The following is a 26623-nucleotide window of genomic DNA, read 5'->3' on the forward strand; positions in this document are numbered from 1 at the left end:
TCCCGGGACTCCAGGATCATGCCCTGGGCCAAAGGCAGGTGCTAAACCGCGGAGCCACCCAGGGATCCCCTCCCAGGAAAGTTTCTTCGAAATAGTTGCTACACTTGTTGTCTCTGTTTTTTCTCTCACCATTTCCTCTTGGGTTGACTCCAATGTGGATTCTCTTTCCAGCACTCTCCACTGACCATTCTTGTGAGGGTGACCAATGGATACTTCTGTTTTCATTTTAAACTCACAGTAGCATTTGGTTCACTCAAGCTCTCCCTTCTGTCTAGCCTCTGGGACATTACTTGTTCCTGATTTTCTTGTCACATTGGCTGCTCCTTCTTAGTCTCCTTGACTAGTCTATCCTCCCCTGCCCTACCTCCAAATAATAAGAGTTCCCAAAGGTTCCTAGGACCTCTTCTTTCCTTGTCCTTTCTCATTTGTCCCTAGATCATGTCTATTGCCAGAGATTTAAAGAACATCTTCACCGATGAATTCTAAATTACCAGCCCAGACATCTCTCAACCCCCAGGCTTGTATTTCCAAATGCCTTTCTAATATTTCCATGTCAATAGTCCTTAGGCATCTCAAATTTAACATGCGTCAAAGGAATCTCAGACCCCTCCCTGTTTCCTCCTCCCAATCTAATCTTCCACATCTTAGTAAACAGTACCACTTTCCACACCAGGTGCCAAAACTAGTAATATGGAATTCATTCTTGACTCTACCAAACGCTGTCTACCTCCAAAATATACTTATTACTACTCCACAGATGTCTGACTCAGGCACTTTATAAATATTCGTTTAATGAACAAATGAATAGGAAAAAGGTTTATGTTTGCCATCCAGAGAAACATGCAACAGGTTCCTGTGAGTCTTATGGGATGAGAAGTTGGTGTTCTTATTGTCAACAGGATAAGAAGGCACTGGAATTAAAGCACACTGAAAAGAGGTGGGGAAAATATTTCTCCAGCTTCTGGGATAGGAAGGAAATTTGCCTGGGGGAAGGTAAGAGTCAAGGTGGCTAGATCATTCTAAGTCACAACGTTGTGGTGTGCAGAAAGGAATACTCACATAGAACATACAGGAGACTCTTTGAGGCCTTGGGAACTTTCCTCAACTTTCCTCATGGGAGAGTCTATAAACTCAGAGAGTGAGGCAACCCTTTGGGAAGCCTCTTTAAAGGGCTGTAGTATCTTAAGAAGAGGGGCACTCTAAAGTAGGTAGCAAGGAGGGCAACAGCAGTGTTGGTGTCAGTAGTAAAGCAGCAGGGGAATTTTAGATAGCTACTTTAGAAGCTACTGAGCATTTCTGCCAGTGAAAAGAGGTCTGGTGAAAGTGAGTTTCCAAGTGCTAATGTTCTCAAGTTGCTATAGGTGCTCTTACACACACACACACACACACACACACACACACACACACACACCTTTTGTCAAAAATGTATGGGAAAAGCAGCATCTTATCTTTTGGAGAGTCACTGCACATATTTGCATTATAAATACTCCAAGATGTCCTGCAGTAGAGAAAATGGTTTAACTATTTCATGCAGCATATTCCAAACATGTTTGGTCTCAGAGCCTTTTGTCATAGAATACCTTATGACATGTCACTGCACCCTACTATTCCACAGAACACAGTGGACTGATTGCAAGGAGGCCATGTTTCCTTAACTATGGACTCAGACTTGATGAGGGATCTGCAAATCCCCGTGTGCACCAATCCCTGAATAAATAACAGTGCCTAAATACATATAGCCACTTAAAAAATGTATGTCAGTATCTGTAATTTTAAAAATACTAATTCTTAATCACTCAACACTATGATCCTATTATGTGGGAGCATGAAGAATCATTTCTCACTAAAAAGAGATCTTATAAATAAAAATTTGTGGATCAACCATCCTTAAAATGACTTTGGTCCTATAAATACTAATGACTGACATATTTTGGTGCTTAATATGTTCTGGTACTATACTAATTGTTTTATGGAGACTATCTCATTTAATCCTTACAGCAATGCTATGAAGCAGGTACTGTTATTACCATCCTTATTGTACAGTTGAGAAAAATGAGGTTTAGTGAAATTAACTGCAACAATTTGTTGAAAGCCACACAATATAAAATGGTAGAATTGGGATTTGAACCCAGAAGCCTGACTCCAGAGCCTACAGGTCAATCATTAGGCTGTGTGGCCCCTATCCAGGCAACCTGTTCCGAAGGGAATGAAGCACAAGCCATTGTTTGAGCATTTTCAGAAAAGAATGGAGATTTCTATGTCCTGTTTTATGGCAGTTAATTCTGCTTCTACATGTTCCTGAGGAACTTCTCTGTGGACCTCTCCTCCACAAGACCAAGCTCTCTCCTTTCTCCATTAACTCCACAATTAAAAGAGAAACCATGCAGTCCAGTGTTTTGAGGGAGATGAAGGGAAAAGAAGGGATCTTTCCTCACATGTTTTCCTCATGACATCACATCCATTTCCACAGCACCTCACCAGGATTTGCTCAAAATATTTGAAAAAAAAAAAAAGAATTACAGACAGTTATGAAGCAAAATAGTCTGGGGTGAAGGAAGTGTCTCTGTGCCTTTCCTAAAAGAGAGGAGTATGCATGGCTCAGAACGGAGGCCCATTACCTCAGGATCATCATGCTGAATTGGGTGTCCTCTTCTCAGTCAGGGATAAGGCATGTGATTTGAATGTCTTAAGATATGCCTTTGAACCTATGGCAAACATATATATTTTTGTTTGTTTTTCCAAGCAGAAACACCAGAGAGCAAAAGTCAGAAAGTATAATGGTGGCCCTTCATGCATAACAATGACAATGATTGTGGAAGCAGGAGTCCTTGACTCTCTGCCCCATAAATTATCTGCTGAGTGCTGCTGGTTAACATCTCAGATTGGCACTGCTCTACTCTTTCTTTCAGCACATGGAATAGATTGCTGCTTACACATAAACAATGGTAACCCATCCCAGAGAGCGTCCCACCAGGAAAATGGAACATAAAATTGCTTTCCTGAACTGTTTTTCTTTTAGCAAGTTATTTTCCAGAGTTTTCCCAGCATGTCTCAAGCAGCACTTCAATACCTCATCTCCTGAGGTACGACACCATATTATAAATGATGTACTGGGAAAACACTTAGGATCTAGGTGGGAGTTAACAATTTAACTGTCTTTTTAAAGAGCTGCATTTTAATGTGTGCATAGGAAGGGCCTATGGGAGAAACTAAACCAGATGAGTCTATTGTATACTAATCTATCCTTACACCACCCAGAATGACAACACTACATAATTTCTGTCGTAGATTAGTATGGAGCACTCTATGGTATATATGTATGTCCTATATGTCTCTTCCCAGCTAAAATCAGGGTGAAAGAAGAAGAGAAAAGGGAGGCAGGAGCAAAGATGACTCCAAGGTGAGGTCTAGAACATGAACACAGTGACAAGAGTTTGTAGACCTCACGCTGAGCTTCCCAGATATGGGTTCAAAGGAAAGGAACCTCATCTGTTCACAGTACCCAGAGGATCAAACCAATTGCTCGAGAGATTTTTTAGCTGTTTTTGGCACTAAAGTCAGGTGGCGGCCTTTCCCTAGAGGCCTGGTAAAATGGACACAATATGATGCAGCGAACGTCATACCCAAACACAGTCTTTACAGTAGAGTCAGTAAGGCTCATTGGGCTCCCCATAAAGCCCCTCCAGCTCAGCTAGAAGCATCTCACCAAAGGGTAATTCTGTGAGAATAATTCTGCAGGGGCCAAGTCTAGTCTACATAATCAGCTGATCAATAATGTGCAAACAATAAAGTCAAAATGAATCCAGAAAGCACTGTATTAATAAAATGGACTGACTGGCTATCATCTGAGTGCAGGAAGTTACATCTTGCTAGTAAATGCTTTACTGACTTAAATTATGATCACTTTGGAAGTTTCCTATGCCTTTCCCATCAGCAGCATAAATATTAGAAGAAGGGTATAGTTGATAGCAGTGAGCAGTAGCAGCCTGAAGAAGGATAATAATTATCATCACAAACTCTATACCATTTATTGGGCTCTTCTTATTTCCTAAACCCTGTACACATGCACTTTTACATGCATTATCTCTGCAATCCTCCCAGTAACACTGTGAGAGGTTCTATTTTACAAAATAAGACATCAGAGGATACAGACATACCTCCTCTTACTGACCTTCATCGTGCTTTGCAGATGTTTGCAAATTGAAGGTTTGTACGAACCCTGTCTTGAGACTATCATGGCCTTTGTCCAACAGCATCTGCTCACTTCGTATCTCTGTGTCACATTTTGATTATTCTTGGCAATATTTTTAGCTTTCGTCTTCATTATATTTTTTTACAATGATCTGTGATCAGTGATCTTTGATGTTACTATTGTAATTGTCTTGGGGTGCTCACATAAGATGGCAAACTTAATTGATAAATATTGTGCATGTTCTCACTGCTCCGCCAACCAGCTGTTCCTCCATCTCTCTCTCCTTCTCCTCAGGCCTCCCTATCCCCTGAGACACAATACTGAAATTAGACCAATTAATGACCCTACAATGGGCTCTTAAATGTTCAAGTGAAAGGAGGATTCACACGTTTCCTACTGTAAATCAAAAGCTAGAAGGATCCCTGGGTGGCTCAGCGGTTTAGTGCCTGCCTTCGGCCCAGGGCATGATCCTGGAGTCCTGGGATCAAGTCCCACATCGGGCTCCCTGCATGGAGCCTGCTTCTCCCTCTGCCTGTGTCTCTGCCCCCCCCCAACCCCCCGTCTCTCATGAATAAATAAATAAAATCTTAAAAAAAAAAAAAAGCTAGAAGTGATTAAACTTAGTGAAGACGGCATGTTGAAAGTGGAGTTCAGCAGAAAAACTAGGCCTCTTGAGCCAGTTAGCCAAGTTGTGAGTGCAAAGGAAAAGTCCCTGAAGAAAATTGAAAGTGCTATTCCAGTGAACACATGAATGATAAGTGAAACAACCGAATTGCTGATATGGAGGAAATGGTGGTCTGGATAGAGGATCAAATCTTAAGCCAAAACCTAATCCAGAGCAAGGCCCAGACTCTCTTCAATTTTTTGAAGGCTGAGAGAGGCGGGGAAGCTGCAGAAGAAAAGTGTGAAGCTAGCCGAGGTGGGTCCATGAGGCTTGAGGAAAGCTGTCTCCCTAACCTAAAAGTGCAAGTTGAAGCAGCAGGTGCTGATGTAGAAGCTGCAGCAAGTTATCCAGAAGATCTAGCTAAGGTAGTCAGTGAAGGTGGCTACACTAAACAGTTCAGCATAAACTGATCAGCCTTCTATTGCTTGAAGATGCCATCTAGGGCTTTTGTAGCTAGAAGGAAATCAGTGCCTGGCTTCATAGCTCAGTCTGACTCTCTTGTTAGGGGGTCATGCAGCTGGTGACTTTAACTTGAAGCCAATACTCATTTACCCCTCAAAATCCTGGGGCCCTTAAGAATTATGCTAAATCGACTCTTCCGTAAGCTCTGTAAATGGAGCAACAAAGCCACGATGACAGCACAGCTGTTTATAACATGGTTTACTGAATATTTTAAGCCCACTGTTGAGACCTACTTCTCAGAAAAAAAAGATTTCTTTCAAAATATTACTGTTCGTGCATGCACCTGGTCAACCAAGAGCTCTGCCAGAAATGTACGAGGTTAATGTCGTTTTCATGCTTGGTAACACGGCATCCATTCTGCAGCTCCTGGATCAAGGAGTCATTTGGACTTTCAAGTCATATTATTCAAGAAATACATTTCATAAGGCTATTGCTGCCATAGATAATGATCCTCTACGGAGCAAGGCAAAGTTAATTGAAAACCTCTAGAAGGATTCATGAGAAGAGGTCAAAATACCAACATTAACAGGAGTTGGAAGAATTTGATTGCAACCCTCGTGTATGACTTTGAGACGTCCAAGACTTCAGTGGAAGAAGTACCTGCAGATGTGGTGGAAACAGCAAAAGAACTAGAATCAGAAGTCACGCCTGAAGATGGGACTGTATTGTTGCCATCTCCTGATAAAACTTGAACGGATGAGGGGTTGCTTCTTCTAGATGAACAAAGAAAGTGGTTTCATGAGGTGGAATCTATTCTTGGGGGAGAGGCTGTGAAGACTGTTGAAATGACAACAAAGAATTTAAAATATTACATTAATTTAGTTGATGAAGCAGTGGCAGGTTTGAGAGGATTGACTCCAGTTTTGAAAGACGTTCTACTGTGGGTAAAATGCTATCAAATAGCATCTCATGCTACAAAGAAATTATTCGTGAAAGGAAGAGTCACCTGATGTAGCAAACATCATTGTTGTCTTATTTTAAGAACTTGCCACAGCCACCCCAGCCTTCAGTAACCTCCACCCCGAGGAGTTGGCAGCCATCCACACTGAGATAGGACCCTTCACCAGCAAAACGATGATGACTTTCTGAAAGCTCAGATGATGGTTAGCACTTTTTAGCAATAAAGTATTCTTAAATTAAGGTATGTACTTTTTTTTTTTTAGATATAATGCTATTGCACAGTTGAGAGACTATAGTAAAGTGTAAATACAACTTTTACATGCACCGAGAAACCGAAACATTCATTTGATGTGCTTTATTGTGGTGGTCTGGAGTTTGCACAATATTTGCAAGGTTTGCCCATATAACCATGAAATGAATTGCCCAGAGCTCATAAGTAGTGGAGTAGATTGCGGCTCCAGTTCAGACTTTCCACCGTACCATGCCACCTCTATATTTCCACCATTTAATTAGGGAGTTCCTTCCTCCCCTGGTTTCTTACAATCCCTCTTTTTTATGATTTTCTTCCCAGTGGCACATAGGACTAAACATCGTTTGAAAAAAGAAATCACTCTGTTGATCTTTTGAGTAAATACTCTAGTAGAGAGGGAGAAAGCACTTCTCAATTCTTTTGCTCTGTTGGTAGCAACAGTGCAATCTGAGTTCTTGAATAGTCTAGTCCAGATTTCTGTTGACTAACACATTCTCATTAAAAACCACTTATCTGAATTCCTTTACTGAGGTTACTGCCCCTTTTGTGCATTTGTGATAGGGAGTTGCTTTGGGGATTTGTTTTCCTGCTTGCACCTGTTTCATATCTTCAGCACACAGCCAGTCCATGCCAGCACTGTACAGCAACCTTCCACGTATTATAGATACACTCAAACCACGAGTGGTTTCCCTAAGGAAAAGCTTCCTTGCTGACCTGAGACCAATAGTTCAACCTCTCAAAATATCTAGCTGTGGCCATGTCGATATAATTAATACTGCTTTGAAAGAATAGTTGAGCAAACATCTTTCTTGGTCTGTGATTAAACTTGAGAGACTGTATAGTTCACTTGGGAGGCAGGAGTTCCACTCCATATTATATTGTAAAGGCTTATCCATATGGAAACATGTAGAGCTAGTTATCCACTTTCACAACTGTGAATTGTTTGTACACTTATTGGTGTACATTTAGATTTTTTTTCCAGTTTCCTAAAAAAAGGTCTGTTTGTTTTGCTGTTACAAACTGTTGCAGCGTATATTCTTGTTCATGTCTACTTGTGAACATTTCCAAGAATTTTTCTAGAGTGCATGCTAAGCAACAGAATTGATGATTCACTGTGTGTTTCTCATCTTTACCTTTATTAGCTATTGCCAAATTGTGCTCCAGTTTACACTCCGAGCAGCAGTAGATGGAGGAGACACTTTTTTTGACCACACATCTTCATTAGCCTTTGGTTTTATTGGATATTTATTTATTTATTTTTGCCTTCCTAATGGGTGTGAAATATTCCACTCTAGTTTTGAAATACTTCAAGTATTTGATAATAGCTGACTTGGTAGCTCTGTGAAAATAGGACTTGTTCTAAATGAAATAGATAATGCAGGAGAAGAATTTATTCAATGAGGTCCCAATGACGGTGGTCAAGGAAACCAGTTGCTGCCAGTCTTTGAGCGGTTGTATTAAAAAATAAAAATGTAAAAAATAAATAAATAAATAAAAATGTCACTGGTATTCTTATTTTAACAAGTTATAAACAGTTCTTCCCCTTTTCCTATGCTACTGACCTTTTTCTATTCAGACTGGGTTATTCATTTGGTACTAGCAATAAATAAGTCAAGACTGACACCCATCTGCATGAGGAAAGTAGTTGCTTAGAAATGGGAAGACTGGGGGTGGGATGCTGTGATTGGCACAGCCGCTTAAGCACAGGACTTTGGTTTCAGCTCAGGTTGTGATATGGGGCTCCACTTGGGCTCTGCACTCAGATCAGAGTTTGCTTGGGTTTCTCCCTCTCCATCAGGCCCTTCTACTTGTACTCTTTTGCTCTCTAAAATAAGTACATCTTAAAAAAAGAAGAAGAAGAAACGTGAAGACTGATTTTAAGCAGTGTGCTGAATTTCCTTGGACATGCCTGAAAATGTTCTTGGATGCTTGGGGTGGGGTGGGGTGGAGGAGCTGGCCCCTGCCCTGCAGAGGCAGGCAGGAAAATGGGCCCTGTGAGGCTGGGCCAGGCTCTGGAGAAAAGTTTCAGCCCCCAGGCCTGATTAGTTAGTTGCTCTTAATCTGTGTTTATTTTCCCTTCGTTACCTCTGAGCCTTTAATTGAGTCTTATTTCATAACTTTAGCCTTCGTGCTGCTCTACTACAGGGAATGAAGGAAAGAGTCTTAAGTACACTTGAGTCTGACTTGCGGAAGAGCAGAAGTGGCCCTGGAGACAAAGATGGCAACAGTGATGGGTGACAAGACTCCAAGGGAAAGGTGAATCTTGAGGGGACCGAAATCTGGTTATCAATTCAGGCTCCTGTTCTTATGTAGAGATCCTACCTCCATTCTGATCTTGGGTGGGTTATAAAGGGAGTTTCCCTCATCGGCTTCTAGGCAGGTGAATCCTGGCTGACTCACTTGTGAGACAAGCCCCCTGTTCCTTCATTTCCAGGGAGTTGGCATGATGCCGCAGAAAGAGCATGCTCTTTGAAGCTGGCAAACGAGTTTACATCCATGCTGGGAAAGGTTTCTGCACATGGGCAATTTACTTCTGCTCCCTGAGCCTCCAATTCCTCAGCTCTGCAAAGAGGATAAGAGTGCCTGCCTTCGAGAGTTACAGTGAGGATGAAATATGATCGCTTAGGTGAAAGCACCTCCTATAACATCTGGAACACAGCAGACAACGAAGAAGACATTCATTCCCTTCCTCCCCTACCCCCACTCCTCTGTCTCTGAGAGCAGCTTTCCCCACAACCCCCGGCCCCCCAGGGGTCCTTCGTGCTGGCCCCGCACCTCTCGTGAGCCTCCATGCCTTCATAAAAGTTGACCTCTCCCAGGCCTTGTCTCTGCTATTGGGTAACAATTGACTTACGATGATTAGCTCCATGTCGTACACTCTTATTGACAACTTAAGGGACCACAGGAGATTTATGGGGGAGATGCACTATCTGGGGGACAGTAGGAATCTAGCAGTAATTAACACTAACCTCCAGATCATACCACTTACCTTCAGGGAAAGCCTTAGCGTGGGGTTTGGAAGTAAATGGATTTTTCTCTGAAAGCCCCCAAGGAGCAATCACTGTCCTCACTGCCCTTAAGATAACTGCCTTTCCTCACTGCTGGAAGAGATTTAGGACCAACAGATGAGATTACAATTATCCACGACACTCTTTGGCCTTAAATTAAAATGCTTTCAATGGTGGGTGGCTGGCTGAGGTGGCTGGCTCTGGAACCTTCCGTTGCTCAGTTAGCAGTTCAGATTTGCCCCTGCAGCAGCATTCTCCTTTAGGGAGGAAGGCGGCCTGTGATAAGGATAAGCGGGGGGCCTCAGCCCTGCGCCTAACCACAGACACTCAGCTGGCTGGAAACATCCCTCCCTCTGGCACCACTGCGCCTTCCTGACACTCTCAGTGGAGAAACTGAAGATCAAACAAGTTTAATCTCTGACCCCCACACTGGCCACCTAGCGGGAGTCTGTCTTTAGGGCAAGGGGGATCTGAAATAATTCATGTTGCCCTCTCCACAGTGTTCTTTCTCCACAGGAGGCTGTTGGCTGCTTAGGGCTATCAATCTGACATACTTCTCCACTTCTGCACGGAGACTAAAATACCATTTAAGTCTTATTCCAACATTTCTCAAATCATGTGGGTATTACCAAGCATGAAATCATCATCTAAAAACTCAATTTTAAAGAGCTGGTTCTTTGGGAAAAATAAGAAAGAACATTTCCCCCTGTTTACTCTGAGATTTGCTTTTTTTTTTTTTTCCAACAGTGTGGTTATTGTGTTTTTCTTAATCTTCGAAGATTATGCTTCAGTTTTTCACCTAGGCTCCAATTTGCCCATAAATCTCTTCATTTTGCTTAATTTAAATGTTTTGGCCAACTTCATGGTTTAATAATGAGAAATAAAATTGGAGCCTTAATGACTACTAAGGAGGGAATTTTCATTTCATCTGGAATTAAAAGAGCTGTTAAAGAGGCGGGCACCTTGTCAGACAAGCTGCCACAACCTTCACTGGAGCATGCCAAATGTGGCTTGATATTATACATTTCTTTATACCCACGGCAATCCTCCAATACGATTACTTGAAAATCCTTCAGCTCCAGCCCGACTTACATCCACCTGATTGCTATGCCCCTATTGATTAAGCTGGGAACTAGTCATTGAATTCAGGCCATCTGAGAAGCCCCCGAGGTCCCCATGGTGTCCCTCACATGCTGCCCATTGGAGCTAAGGCAAGTTACCCAGCTCTGGAATGCTCCAGCACAGCTTGTATAATGGGGGCCCTGAGACCACAATGATCAGATAACCAGGCAGGAGAGAGTACTGTTTCAGTGCTTCCACCTGAGCAGACAAACTTAAAAGAGAACTATGAAAAGTTTAAAAAAAAAAAAAAAAAACCCTTTCTCGTAGGTTTACCAGCAGAGAAAGGTATCCACCGCATGGCTACATAGCCTAGAATTCCCTCCTTGTCCCAGAGCTGGGAGGAAACATGAGCTGGGTAATTCCCCTCTGCAGAGAGAGGAGCTCTGGTTTCTTTAGCTTGTATAGAATATAGCGGGTCCTATGAGACAGTTGATGGAGAGGCTGTTTGGCACTGGAGAGAATAATGGGAACTGGTTGGAGGTAGAGCAACCTACTTCTATTGGGGGCTTATTGGATAGTTGGGAAAAAAAAACACCTCAGATTATTCCATCTTGGGTACCCTCTTCGGGTATGTCCCACCCAGGTCACTTTCCTTACCACCTGTCACCTCGAAATATCCTTCAAGTATCCCATCCTTCACTCCACATTTAGTCTTATGCTGTCCTGGGTGAGGATGCTTTGTGCACTTGCCTTTTAACACAAATTATAAGCGTTCCAGGGCAAGAACCTTGTTTTAGAGTTTTTATTCTTTTATTGACTGATAAACAAGTCAGTGATTAAGCCACTCATTATTCCAGCACCTACTACGGCTAAGAGCATTGAGCAAGGCTTATTTTTTTGCTACTCCAGGGACCCCAGAGAAGTGTGGTACCTAATTTCTGCCTTCCAGTAGTTCATGATGTTGTTGGATAAGCTCAGTGTATATGGAGAGAAAGATAATAATGCAGTAGCACATAGTAAGATCACAATGATTCAAAAACACATAAAAACCACTAGAAGACAAGATTTTAATACTGATACTCTTTAGGTAGTGCCGTTTGTGTTCCTTTTTTTCTCCTCCTTTTTGAATTTCCCAAATTTTCTATAATGCATGTGTATTACTTAATTATTCAAAAACCTAAACCTTAAAATATAGGTTAAGAAAAACAGCTTTTTTTTCTCAACTCATCAAAACTGACTAGACTTCTCATATGGTAATCAGTCTGCATGCTGGAGTTGTAATTTGTTGACCTTCAAACTGTTATGATGGTTTTACATTTATAAGCAAACCACCAAGGGGAAATATTTTGGTTTTCCTGACAAGTATGAAGAAACTGAAGTTGATTTTGATTATTTTGGTAAAGAAGATCGGTCCTATTTGTTCTAAGCAAGTATGACCTTGATGGACTTCTATTGAAATGAACCAAGTTTTGGTAATTTTATTTTGAGCGGAAATCACTTTTTGAGGATAATGAGGAGAGAAGGGAGAAGGCTTATTGATTTTTCCAAAGCTGGCATGGGAGTCAGGAGGCTGAATCCTTCTAACCTATAGAGAAGGTGTGTAGACAGCTGGAAAAAGATATTCCCTTGTACCTATCGACTGGAACCAATGCTCCACCAGCCTATGAATGTTACCAACCTGCTCTCCATACAAGGTTCATGCCCAGTAAAAGAAGGGAAATCATATTTTTGCCTGGTATAAATTATTAAGTTGTTCTATGCATGATTGCTTTAGATCAAGGGTGTATTAGCATATCCTTGCCACTCCATGTCCTGCTCATAGTATTTTTATGTACATTGGTCTCGGTTGAATTTGCCTCATTCACTCATGCATTCCTTCATGGGAACTCAATATGCACAAGGAATCCTACACTGAAAGAATAAAAGATGAAAAAGGCATTTTCTCTGCACTTGAAGTGCCTTACTCTGGTAGGTGTGGGGGTTATTAGAACAACATACATATCAAGTACATAGAATTCATTGAGGGAAGTGCTAAGGGCCATTTAAAAAGTTTGGGGATGTTCAGGAGAAGGGGAGGTTATTTCCTCACTCCTTTGGGGATGGGGATCATTGAAGACTTCACAGGGGAGATGAAAATGTGAGCTGGCTCTTCAATAGGTGGACTTTGGCAATACAGAGATGACTGGGAAGGGCATTCCAGGAGTGAGCACCACCCAAGTGAAGACCTAGAAGAAAAGCATGGAATAAACAGGATAAAGTCAGAACGGGTCTGACTGCAGGGTGGATAGGAGGTAGGTAAGAAAGGTGTCAGGAGAAGTTTGAAAGATCAGCCTGAGCTGGATCAGGGAGGACCTTAAATCCTCTGGAAATAATGGCAGCCTCAGCAAATCTGCTGCTTTATTTGGAACAAAAGATGTGCTAGCTGAATAAAAATGTTATTTCTGACTTCTCTACTTTATTGGCCAACCCAGCCAAGCAAATTTTAACAATTCCATTGTCTTGACCTTTCTGAACACTGTTTTCTGCCAAAAATGACAGGGGCATTGATAAGTATGGAGCGTAAATGGAAGTTGACCTGCCTTGCTCTTGTTCTTACAGGGTGTATTCAGGAACACTATCGGCTTTACGTTTTGTCTGGTCACTTCTTAGCACTGGAGGAACTTTGCTCTGCAGCTGATGGGCATGGAGGGGAAGAGGTTTTAAGAAGTCAGCTCAGGCATCTTAATACTCAACTGGGAATGGGAAAAAAACACCTTTTACTTCATGCATCTACATATACGGTTGGCTTAGAAATAAATTACATCAAAGATCACTCGGTGAGAACTAAGCCAGAGGACTAAACCCAGCAATATTATCTGGCAGCACGGAGAAAGGCTGAAGTGATAATGCAAAGTGTCTTCTCTCTTTTGAAATGGGCATAAGGAGCACTGACAGATCCTGCAGGTCTGTGCTAAACTGTCTCTCTCTCTCTCTCTCTCTCTCTCTCTCTCTCTCTCACACACACACACACACACACACACACACACATACACACTGTTCAGTCTACATAAGGGGAAAGGGAAGAAGCAAAGAAAAATAAATCTCTCTGTACAGAACTATTTTTCATCTGATCCCCCTTAAGCTAGTTCTTCAAGTCCTTGTCACCACGTTTGAGCGCGTGGGCATGCAGTCTCTTAGTAATGCTGCTGGATGCTGTTTACCTGCTTGTGACTTCTCTCCTTGACCTTCACATTTGACCAAGTTTTGGTGCTTTGAAATGCCTTTCTATGCTCAGTTAGTGCTACAGGATTACAGATGATGTAGAAATGGAAGTTACATTCTGTTATTCTTAATGGAAAAAGCTACCACAAACCTAATCAGAACAATCCAAGTAGAATAACTTTCCGGGCGGACTCCATGTGCCATGGATAACAGGATGGTTTAATGGACTGAAAAGGAAAAATTTTCTCAATTTCTGTACATCACAAATTGGGGTGGGTGGGGGTTGATCCTGTATTAATTTTCACGTTGGTTCCACATCTTCAGTTCTGCATTCACACTCCTTCCTCCCAATTTAAAAATATTTGAGGGCAGCCTGGGTGGTTCAGCGGTTTAGTGTTGCCTTCAGCCCAGGGTGTGATCCTGGAGACCCAGGATCAAGTCCCACGTCGGGCTCCCTGCATGGAGCCTGCTGCTCCCTCTGCCTGTGTCTCTGCTTCTCTCTCTCTCTCTCTCTCTCTCTCTCTCTCTCTCTCTGTGTCTCATGAATAAATAAATAAAATCTTAAAAAATAATAAATAAAAAATATTTGAGCTCACCATCCACTTCAGACCATTTCCTCGCTTATTTCAGTTAGCCTTTCTGTATTCTGTAGGGCTAAGCTGTTTGTTTCTGCAGCTAATCCCACAAATATCATGTGAAGAAGCCCAGGAACGAGAGGTAAAAATCTCTACACAGTGTTGGCAGCCAACAGGAAGAGGCATAATAGGAGAGCCGGAATCCCACAAAAAGGACCACTATGGATGAAGGCAAAACAATAGCAACGACAAGCCCTCATCACAAGAGCACTCAATTCAATGTGAATTATCCATACTGCACTCCAAGGGAGATGAAGCAAAGTATTGTTTTCCTAGGCATGAACGATTTTTCTTAACAACCCCAAGTCACAGTCCTGCTTCCTCCACCAAACCCATCTCAACTACCGAGATGGAGTCCTTAGCCCCTCTGAATTTCTACATGGTTTATATTCCAAATCACATACTCCAGCACTTGGGTACTTCATGCCTTACTTCCACTGTTCCTCGTAGGTGAGTTTTGCCTGCCCAGGCCACGTACAGATCATTTCTTCCACTTCTTCATTCCTTCCCACAGAAGGTAATACGGTGCTGTGTGTTAAAGAAATACCTGTCAGGACACTTGGGTGGCTCAGTGGTTGAGCGTCTGCCTTCAGCTCAGGTCGTGATCCTTGGTCCTGGGGTCCTGGGATCAAGTCCCACATCGGGCTCCCTGGAGAAGCCTGCTTCTAATCTGCCTATGTCTCTGTCTCTGTGTCTCTCATTCATTAATAAACAAACAAACAAACAAATAAAATCTTTGAAAAAAAAAAAAAGGAAATACCCTCTCAAGGTCACTCACCAACCTGAAAAAGTTGCCAACAGGATGAGAGGTTTCTCTGGCAGGGTCAAGAGAGAACATTAGGTTAGGCACGAGGAGTATGAAAGAGGGCAGGATCTTCCAGCCAACTTTCTGGCAGGAGGATCACTGCACTTACGTGTTTGACCTCCATCCTCCCTAAAATGAACGCTGCACAGTCTAGCCTGTTTCTAGGGTCAAGTCCCCAGACACAACCTCAGTCATGAGGCAGATTCCCTGACACGCTCCAGTACACCCCAGCCAGCGAAATATTTACACGCAGGCTCTCAGCTAATCTCTGGACAGATTATAGGCTCTATTTCTTTATGCCCCTTCCATTTTAGCGCCTCAATTCCTCTGCCATTTTCAACCAGAGAGCTTGTTTTCTGTTTTATTGCCTTCGTAGATTTCTTTCTTAACGCTGGTGCCATTTGTGGAATGGTAATATTAGTATTTTTTTTCATTGCTCTTTCAGATTTAGGAGGATGGCATTAAATAAAATTTGAGCAGTGATGTTCTATCAAGAGTGCCAGAACTTCTCTTGCCTGGTTGTCCTTAAACTGTAACAGGTTGGTTGACCCCTTCAGTTCTAAAACTTGGCCACATTTTTTTTTTTTTCTGGAAGCCACACCAACCTGTAAAATCTATGAATATATCTCTTTATATCTAGATATATGGATATATAAATACTTATATTCATATTTACATAAAGCATATATTTTAATAAAATAAAGAAAAATATACTTTTTCTCTCTATGAGAAGAGCTTTCTTGAAGGCATGACATCACCAATTTTTGAGGCATACTGTTGGATGACCAGACTGACACACACTGGGACACTCTCTGGGTAATGGTGAGGACTTGCCCACGGAGAGAAAGTCATCTTTTACAGAAAGTCACAGGAATAACTAACTCATAGCTCAACGCAACTAAAGGTTTAATTTCTGTCTTGAGAGGGCCCCATAGGAAGCTCCAGCCTTAAGAAAAATCTTTATGAAAGGATTCCTTCTCTGAATTTTTCAAACAGGCTTCTTTGTTATTACCCCAAGAGAGTGAACAACCAGTCAGGGAATTAAATCTCCCTTATCGTTTCCAGACTATTTTACTTTGCTGTGCACACCCCATTGGCAGGAGAGCCACAAATGGTTCTTCTCAAGCTTCACTCCAACCACCAATCTGCCATGTCTGAAATGCCCCAGCCCTTTCTGGCCTCATGTATTTGACTCCTACACCATGGGGAAGTCCCCCTTGGATTCCGAAAGAAAATTCAACTCCTTGGAATCCAAAACTAATAAACTTTCACAGAGTGGCCCCAGGTGGATTGGTTATCATGATATGTCAGTCTCACCTAACCAATAAGATGGCTGGTTGGCAAGTTCCCAGGATGAATATTCTCATATGAGCATTGGATTAGAGGAAGCCAAAAGATTTTTGGCCATCTACATGCTCAACTTACACCCCACCTGGGTTCTGGGGTAGAGATCTTGTGACGGTTGGGGCCCTGCAAGGCAATTAAAAGAAATAAAGCAAAGTATTATATTTTAATTGATGTAATCTTCAAGCTCCCAGTGGAATCTGGGGTGATATCTGACTAGAGTTACCCTAGGTATCAATAGATGGCTATTCTGTGAAAGTGCATTTAGGAAGACAAAACCCTACGAATCCCAAACTTCATTAACATGTGTATCCGTTTGAGGGGTGGAGGGGGGGCGGTACGGGTGTTGGCTCAGACTCCCAGGACTACAAATTGAAAGAAGCCACCTAGACTTTTCTGGGATCTGCACAAAGAGCTGAAGGGGGTGGGGGAGTTGGAGGTGGGGGGGGGGTGGTAAAAAGAGAGAGAGAGAGGGAGAAGGGCAGGTGGAGGGGAAGACACCAAGTGGGTTTATATTTTTAATTGCTTTTAGAGTACCTGGATGTCAAGACACACCAAACTATTCTTCCCAAACCCAAACAGCTTTCATCCATCACTAACACTTCAGGGTTTGTTTCTGTTTTATTGTAAATATTCCAGTTGAAGAAAGATAAACAGACAAGAAAAAACTGCTTTATACAGTATACAGAGTCAGATAGAAAATACAGAATGGAAAAGAAAGCCAACAACCAACAGATAAAAAGTGGAGACAAACCAAGGAAGAGAACTAGCTGGTTGCAGGTTCACTCACCAGCTTGAGTGAGGTGTAGCAATAGTTCCAGCAGCTAATAGAAACTGTCTAGCACTGTCAGCCTTATCTTTACTCCACACGGTGAAAGGAACAGACTTTATAAATGATTCATGGGGACATTTATTCCACTAATCCATTAAAAAAAGTTGGCTATTGATCAAGATATCCTGCTCATAAAAACGAGTTTTTAAAAAAACAACCCTCCCCGCCCCAAATGTGATCTGACAGTAGGGACCACATTGCCGGAAGCAGGGAATGGAGCTGTGGGTTGGAACAGTGTGGCACCATTGGGGTCCGTGGTCAGGCGGCCTTCGGTGCCCTTCCCACCAAATCCACGAGACTCGAGGCAAGGTTGAAAAAAATGCTCGTGTCCTCTTAGAGTTTGCCATCATTTGATGGTTAAAGAAGAAAAGGAAAAAAAAAAATCCAAATCATGAGGGAGAAGGACAGCCTAGGACAAAACTGGCATCCTTTACTGGAAAAATCAGGGTCCCCCTGATTTGGCCTCCAGGATGGCAGTGCTAACTAACTGGCCTGGCACACAGAAGATGTTCAACTACCCAGATGGTAAAAAAGCAAAAAACAAACAAACAAACAAAAAAAACCACAAAAAAAAAAAAAAAACATGGAATTAAGCTCATCATCTTCCAAAGATGGTTTTATTTTAGTACATTCAGAACAGAAATGTGAGGACAATTTGATTCAAGGTGGTGGTGGAGGTGGAGGTGGTGGTAGGGGCTGTTTAATTCTCTCTTTCTCTGAATTTTCTAAGTTTACAATCAGAAGTTGCATAGAATTTGTTTTCCATCAGAAAATGAAAACTCTCTGCATGAAACTCCCAACTGGCGAAGCCAAGCAAAGGTCAAGCAGTTGCTGGGAAGCCTCACCCCTCCCATCAGCTGAGTGCGCAGGACCCTGCAAACATCTCACAAGAGGAGTGGTAAGGAGCAGCCATCTGAAAGCCTGGAAAGCATCAGTAACTGATTTTGTGGATGGAAGAGAAGTTAAATGCTTTACTCAAAGTCACACAAGGGGATTTCTGCCCATGCTGAGTTTAGGGCTCAGGAGTCCCCAGTTCCCAGGCCTGTGTATTAGCTGTGAGTCTCCACAGGAATGTGGCAAGTTCTTGATTACTTAAGGTCTTTCCACTTAATAAACACACAGCACACGCTCACACACTCATGCACACGCCTGCACCCAGGTCTCAACACCTAGTAGACAGAAATTACCCAATCCATGATAGCCTTGGGGGGTCTGGCTTCATAGGCAGCTACTGGGTTTGGTTAGAAAGAGATGCTGTTGACAAAGTCTGCCCCATACCAACAAGGTGGCCCTACCACTCCTCCCCTGTAACTAGCACATTCCATCTGAAGGCAGGGCCAGGGTATGGGAAAAATGTATCACCCCACTCTGCTCCTTAATTAAGCGAGGCTCCAGGACACGTCATGCATTCTGGTCTCCCTCTCTCTTTAGAGATCACATTCACCAAAGGACCAAAATCCAACCCAGTGATAGTGAACATCAAAAAGAGGAGAAAGAGAAAGAAAAGACATTAACTTCTGAAATCCCAGGCATTTCAAGGTCTCTCTGAGTAAACTATGAGTTGATTGGATTTTGGCATTTAAGAAATTACTTTAATGGACGTTTGAGACTTTCCGTCTTTTTCTTCCCAAAGATCCTCCTCCTACACTCTGGTGCCCCCAACCCCCACTCAGGAAAGAGAGGTGAGCACCTTAAATCCGACGCACTGGCAGCTCCACATCCTAAAATTTGGGGAAAAGAAACGGATTATTTAGACTTCCATTGCCTAACCCAGCCTCCCCCTCGAAGACACGAAAACCAAAACATCACCCCCAAAACAAACAGAACTGAGAAGAGAACAAAGCAGAAAAGTGGGGCGGCGGTGGGGGCAGGGTGGGGAGGGGGGCGGAAGGGAAAACAAAAGAACATTAACAAAAATATACAAATCCAAGAAAAGAAAAACTTCCCTGTTGAGTTTAATGTGTTTTCCTGTAAGAACTAGACCCGGGGTACAAAGGCCCCTTCCTAGGGGGACATCCCACCGATGATTCCACCGATTCATTGGGCGGGTCTGCGCAGGGACCCCCACCCCAGACTCTGCAATTCTGGCGGGAGGGAGAGGCCCCCCCGGGAGAGGACGGGTCCCTGCGGTCGGGAGGGAGGGGGGCGGGCCCTCGCCGCTCGGGGGGGACCCAGCTCCCCGCCCCCGGACCCGGGGCGCTGGCTCGGGCTCGCGATCCCTCCAGTCGGGCCGGATCCAGGCTCGGGAGAGCCGCGCCCGCTGTCCGAGCCCGGCGCCCCGGCCTCCCCAGGGCCTCCCCAGGGCCTCGGCCGGCCTCCTCGGTCCGGCGCGGCGGGCTACTCGGGCTCGCTGCTGTTGGTGGTCTTCTCCCACTCCAGGCTCTCCTCGCTGCGTGCCGGGGACGGCCGCGCGCGCAGGCCCTGGAAGCGGCGGCACTCGGGGCAGACGCGGATGTGCGTGCAGCCGCGGGCCACCAGGGCGGCCTCCTGGGCCAGTCTCTGCGCCAGCTGGTCGGGCTCCCCGGCCCCGCACAGCTTGCCGTTGCTGAGCGTCGCGGTGCCCCGCGGCCGGCGCTCCTCGGGGACGGGGGGCCGCGGCGGAGGCACCCCGGCGCGCCGCCGGCGGGGGTGCACACTGTCCTGACACAGGATGATGCTGCGCAGCTCGGTCACCATCTCCTGGCAGACGGACACCTGGGGGGAGAGGGGGGTGCAGGAGGAGGTCACGGCCCGACCCTGGGAACCAGCCCCTGCGGGCCCCTTGCGCATCCCTTGAACATCCCTTGTGCATCCCTTGCGCATCCCCTGCGCATCCCTTACACATCCCTTGCGCATCCCTTGAGCATCCCTTGTGCATCCCTTGCGCATCCCCTGCACATCCCTTACACATCCCTTGCGCATCCCTTGCGCATCCCCTGCGCATCCCTTACGCATCCCTTGCGCATACCTTGCGCATCCCCTGGACATCCCCTACACATCCCTTGCGCATCCCTTGCGCATCCCTTGCGCATCCCTTGTGCATCCCTTGAACATCCCTTGAGCATTCCTTGAACATCCCTTGCACATCCCTTGCTCATCCCTTGCACATCCCTTGCTCATCCCTCGAACATCCCTTGCTCATCCCTTGCACATCCCTTGCTCATCCCTTGAACATCCCTTGCTCATCCCTTGAACATCCCTTGCGCATCCCTTGCCCATCTGTTCAGGTGCACGGTGGGGGGGGGGGGGGGGGCAGTGTCTCAGGATCACATAATCGTATGAGATACTGGGAAGACCTTGCAATCTGTCCCCTCATGCCACCTCCCACTTAACACATGAACGCCCTCCATCCCGCAGTGTCCAACAGCCCTGCCAGCTGGCCGTCCAGTCTTGGTTTGGACGCCTCCCAAGACAAGGTCCTCACCATACTGGGAGAGAGCCCATGACATGGTGCTTCCTTCTACGGAGTTCACAATTGGCCTCCCCCAAAATTTTCATCCATCCATCCCAGTTAAATCTGTAACCTGAAGCCCACTAAATAAATAACCCCTCTTCTGCAGGTCAGTCTTTCAAGTACTTGAAAAAAGCCATGTCTCCATGAACATTCTGTTCTCAGCCAAAGATTCTCATTCTTTAGATCAACCGGTTAGAGCTAGAGATAATAATCACCACAATGACAAAAGCAACAGCAACCACCACCCCCATAAGTCTGCAGTCTCCTGACATGAAACCCTTGGGTCCAGCCAGCTATGTTTCAGAATATTTTAGATTTTAGAGAGGTAATACTACACGCATGCAATATACTGTGTATCACAGCCCAGTGGGGTCTAGGGCAGACCCTGTATTCCAGCATGTTAAAAGTTCTTAAGAGAGTAATCCTGAGCGTCCTCAACACAAGGAGAAAACTAGTTCTCCTTCTTTTCTTTTCGTGGTACCTGTATAAGATGACAGATGCTAGCTGAATCTACAGTGGTGATCATTTCACAATGTATGTAAGTCAGATCATTATCCTGAATGCCTTAAACTTACCCAGTAATGGATGTCAATTACTTATCAATAAAACTGGAAAAAAGCACATTAGCATTTCTGTAGCCAAACGCACATACCTTTAGACTGAGGGAGATAAAGACCATCAACATTACATTAGGCTCAGACCTGTGCAAGTCTTGCCACCAAGGGCTTTTTTGCCTCAGCTGTATGAAGTACTTGGTACTTTCCAAGCTTTTTCGGTTTCAGAATTGTGGGTAAAGAATCATGAACCTGTGCGGCTGCTACTTCGACCATACCCATTTCACAGACGTGGAAACAGAGGCTCAGAGGAGTTGTGTGCCTTGTGAAAAATTACTCGACTCATCAATAGCTGGTCCAGAATTTGAACCTAAACCTCATCTACTCCAAAGCATATGTACGCTCTGTTTAGTTCTCTACTCTGTGCTGGGAAGGACACTTTCCTAGCCTATGGTGGGAGAAGAAACCTGGGCTTTCGTGATCTTTCTTCCAGTTTTCCAGTTCTGTCAACACGACTGTTGCTCTACCATAAGCCAAACAGCTAATGAAGCCTTTACTCTTCATGTTAGCTCTTGGAAGTCCTCACTGAAGTTTTTAAGACACATCCAGACCTTGCTTGAACTCCTGATAATAACCGAATGTGCACAAATCCTCTAGTTGAAGCAGCTGCAGAGAAGTAGTATCACCTAATGGGAGGATGTGGCCTGTTTAGACCTGTTACTAAGAAAGACTCTGGGCAAGTCCCTTAATATCTCTGTGCTTCCAGTAATAACTTTAACAGCCAAAACAATACCACCTGCCTAATCTATGACATGTGACCAGACGTACAGTTTATTGGCTGTCAACTATGTATCAAGCACTGAGCTTTGCAGAGAAACAGATATAGAAGTGGACACAGTCCCAACTTTTAGGCACTGCAATGTTTGACAGAAAAATCACTGCAACACAGTGTGTATGTGCTTGATGTATAGGTTGCGATGGTGCTGGAAAAGAGGCCAAATGATCGACTCCTCTTGTCCACGGAAGAAGGCAGGAGAACTGGGGAAAGTTTCGCAGGGAAAGAAACACCTGAATTGAGCTTTATGGAACGAGTAAGTGGCACTACTATTTTAGGAGTGGACACAGGGAGAAAGCTAGTAGAGCTGGAGGGAGAAGCAGGAGGGGAACCAAGAAAGCTTCATGTCAGGCAAGGCAAGGGAGGAGAGAGCTTTTGGAAGGAACTGTCCACTTCCAGAAGGGCACACTGAGGTACAAGAAGGCCCAATGGGTTACCTTTGGTTTTGTCCATTGGGAGGGTTTAGACCTCTTAACAGTGACCTTTTAGTGCAGGAGTGGGGAGGAGCCAGACTGCCCTATGTTGAGGACTGGATGGGAGGTCAGGAAATGGAGATAGCAGATCACATTGGTTTGGAGGAGGGGAAGGACAGCCCAAGAGCAATAATAGTAACACTGCTATTGTTTCACGGCTTTTTGTTATTTTGTTTAAGGAGGCTCTATGCCCAGCATGGTGCCCAACATGGGGCTCGAGCTCATGACCCTGAGATGAAGACCTGAGCTGAGATCAAGAGTTGGATGCTTAACTGACTGAGCCCCCCAGACCCCCCAAGACTGCTATTATTTGAAATTAGCAGATAGACTTGAGCATAATTTTAGATTGTGGTGAGAGAGCAGGAAGCAAAAATAAAGGGGAGAAAAAAGGAAAACCCCAGAATAGCCAAGGGAAGAGGGACCAAGGCAGAAGCAGAGGGATGCCCAGAAGCATCTGCTGTGGCTGCAGGGGTGGCTTTAGCTATGGGTCAAGTACTAAGGGGGGGGGGAATAATTTGGGGCTAGCCAGTCCTGATTTCATGACGGGGTGGGAGGTAAAATTAGCCTTTATGCATGAAGGGGCAAAAGGATGTGAGGAGCGGGTGAGGGTTTGGAAGTCCTAGCGGGTATGGGAAAGAAGCTGAACACAGAAAAATAAAAGGACCGGAAGGCAGTGCTGTACTGAGGCCCGGCCTGAGGCTGGACTCCACGGACGGAGGGGCTCGTGTGCACTCACGTCCTGCTATGAGCTGTTTCTCCAACATCAATTAAGGGAGGAGGCTTACGAAGATCCAGAGTTGAGAGGTTGAGACAGGAACTAAGTACTTTAAAAACTGAATGATGCAATCAGCACGTAAAGATCATTGCCCCTTCTCTGAGGCAGATCGGAGACAGAACAGGATCCAGTCTTCTTCCTTCTATTCAGACTTTTCAGTCTGCGTGAAATTTATATTAACCCAGTTTCTGAGCCACAGGTCTGGAGAATTAAGCTTATTCAAGATCCCTGAGAAGGGAGATGGACTTCTTGGCCTTACATGAATTGGGATATCTCTAAACATCTTTACCAGTTAGGCAAAAACATCCTGAAGATGGAAGAACCAAAGTCATTGCCTGCACTGGTAGCCTGGTATTTGGCCTTTTTCTTTTCTTTTCTTTTTTTTCTTTTTTACATACTACATTGCCTAAATGTAGGCATTGCTAAATTATAGTTGTATAAGACTTTGTTGTGTGTAAAACATTCATCACGTATTTATTTGCTGGGCTGTTTTGGAAAAATAATCTGAAGCTCAGGGGTTAAGAGCACTTTCTGTGGCTGCATAATCAGTAAGTGATGAAGCATTATTAACCCAGATCTCTTGCCCTTGGGACTGGGATTCTTTCCAGTGTACTGTCCCATGGGTGCTCCACCCTCTTATGGGATCTCACAGGGTTTTGTCTGAAATGACATTTGTAGGTGCGTGATCCCACCTACCAACGCTATAGGTCGTACCCCTTTGAAGGTTTACCTCAGTAGCTTCTGAGTGCCGGAGAGTCCATAAAAACTCCAACATAGCCATAAAAATGGCCACGATTAAGCCACAAATAAGAACCACAAAGATTCCACCAATATTCTCCATTCCCAGTCCTGTAAGAAAGTGAGAGCAAATAAAAAATAATGTAAGAGGGCTACCAGACACAATCATTCTACTGAAATGCTGAAAGCCATTTAAACAACCAGAACTTGAGGCTTGTAGATGCTTTACACACATATTCCTTGCATGGGATATAATTATTCTTTTGCAAAAAATGTGGCATAGCTGCAGTAGAAGAGGAGAGGGGGGATCTAGTTGCAAAAGGAGGAGACTGGTAAGAAGCCTCCAAATAGCCTTCTGGGGTGGGAGGTGAGTGGCATTTTAAGAAAAGGGTCAGGGTGGCTCAGTTGGTTAAGCCTCTGACTCTTGGTTTCAGCTCAGGTCATGATCTCAGGGTCGTGAGATCGAGCCCTGCATCAGGCTCTGTTCTCAGCATAGAATCTGCTTGGGATTCTCCCTCCCTCTCCCTCTGCCTCTCCCTTGTTTGCTCTCTTTCTCTAAAAAATATAAATAAATATTAAAAAAAAAAAACAAAAGAGTCCGTGAACATTTGATTTAGAGACATGATACCAAAATACCTACAAATTCTAGACGCTCCATAAAAAATTTAGTCAATCTATAAGACTGGGTTTGCTGGATATAAAGTAGTTGTTTAACCCAACTTTGGATAGAAAAAATTCCACTTATGTATCTGTGTCAACAGGTTACTAAAATACTTTAGACACTTAAAACTTTTTTTTTTTCATCCCTCCAGACCAGTGGTTGCCATCAGAACCACCTGGGAGGCTTATTCAAAATACAGATTCCTGGTCCTCACACCAGACCTCTTGAATTCATATCTCTGGAGATGGGGCCCAGGAATCTGCATTTTAAAATACATTTCACAGGTGATTCTTTTCCAGCCAGGCCTAAAATTAGTTTGCAGATTAGTATTTTTTGAAGCAATATACAGGACTGTGTTCCTTGAAGTCAGGCATAGTTTCCAACTGTATCGTCACTGCCTAGCATGATACCTGGCGTATCTTATATACTTGGTAAATATTTGTCGGGTGTTATGGTTGTTCATTTCTACAGTGTCATTGAGTTTGGCTAAATAACTAGATGCTTCATTTGGGATCTGAGAGACCCAAACTTTTGGGCAGTGTCATAAGCCCATGAGACCCTCATTCAACAGGGGCCACAATCAAATAAAAAAACATCTTTTATCCAGGAAAATGCCAAGAGGATAGCTCACACCCTGTGCTAGTCCAGAACCCTTGCACGTTTGAGTGTCTTTTTAATCAATAGCGGGACATGGGGCTACGTCAGTGTCGGGGAAAGCCAGCCTCACACACCACTGCGAGATGAGCTTAGTTCAGGAGCAGAAATCGGACACTATTTTCTGCACCTTGGAAAGCTGGAGTAATAGCCCTGCTTAGCCATTTCAGGATGCCTTGGGTCCCCTTGCACAAAGCCTCAAGTGGATGTCCGTTGCTTTTTTGATTTGTTTTTATAACAGCCAAGCCCGGTGCAGGGCTGGCCTATGCTGATCATCTGCTACCATGGCTCACATCACAAATGCATCAAAAGAGCTCTGTACTTTGGTCAGCAGGTCTACATGGTTGACTTTTGTGCAAATACGGATCCTCTATTTTAAATAACCAAAAATAGGAGAATATTTAAAAACTCAATCCTAAGGGAAGGCATACAGGGTTTGGAGAAAATTTCTGCTTTCCGGGAGGGAGGTGCTTGGGCTTCATGAGAACACCTGCCCCTCTAACCTGCAATCATTGGGGCAGAAATTTTTTGACCATGGGAACATCATGAACCATGTGAATGGGGCAGACACAAAGGACACTTGAGAAAGGGGCAGCACAGAGGACCTGGCTGAGGTGTTCTGGAGCCTGCTCCAGCAGCAGGTTTATGGGTATTGGGATGTGCATCTGAGCATCATGGATGAACTAGGTTCTCCAGCTGGCCCCTGCAGAGAAGGCTGGCTGGAGGGCCTCGGTGAAGGGGAAGTGACCAAGGATGCCCACCTGTCCTGGTAAATGGAGTCCCCAAGTGACTGCTAAGGTACTATAAGACTCTCTGATCTCTTTGGGATATTTCTGCCTGATATAGGAATAAAAGACCAGGATTCCCCTGAAAGGCCTCAACCTCCCCCTCTTATTTTTGCAGAGGGGTTGTTTTGTCCTCTCTGCGGGGCCAGTTCTGGCATCTGGACTCTAGCGGCTTCTCCTGCCTCTCTCAGCATCACCCTGACCCTCCCGACATGTACTCACATGCTTCCCTTTCTTAAAGAAAAATAAGAAGCCCTCCTTCCCTCTCCATTCTGTCTAGTGAACTCCCCTTCTCTTTCCTTCCTTCCCTGGCCAAGCTTTTTGAAACAGTTGTCTATATCAGAACTATTTTAAGACATT

The 26623-nt window shown here is 44.2% G+C and overlaps 1 protein-coding gene across 5 annotated transcripts in view; it reads right to left on the minus strand.

Annotated features, from left to right (window-relative positions):
- Positions 1-19274: 19274 nt before the first annotated feature.
- Positions 19275-26623, minus strand: part of GRIK4 (glutamate ionotropic receptor kainate type subunit 4) — a 422857-nt gene continuing 415508 nt past the window's right edge. For all 5 annotated transcript variants that reach the window (XM_072729516.1, XM_072729517.1, XM_072729514.1 and 2 more), the window contains 2 exons: positions 24156-24274; positions 19275-20049 (listed from right to left, as the gene is read on the minus strand). In XM_072729516.1, the coding sequence (XP_072585617.1) occupies positions 19693-20049; positions 24156-24274 (476 nt within the window). In that variant the 3' untranslated portion in view covers positions 19275-19692. The remainder of the gene's footprint in view (positions 20050-24155; positions 24275-26623) is intronic.

The sequence above is a fragment of the Vulpes vulpes genome, chromosome 12 (assembly GCF_048418805.1).
Source record: "Vulpes vulpes isolate BD-2025 chromosome 12, VulVul3, whole genome shotgun sequence".
Classification (NCBI taxonomy): domain Eukaryota; kingdom Metazoa; phylum Chordata; class Mammalia; order Carnivora; family Canidae; genus Vulpes; species Vulpes vulpes.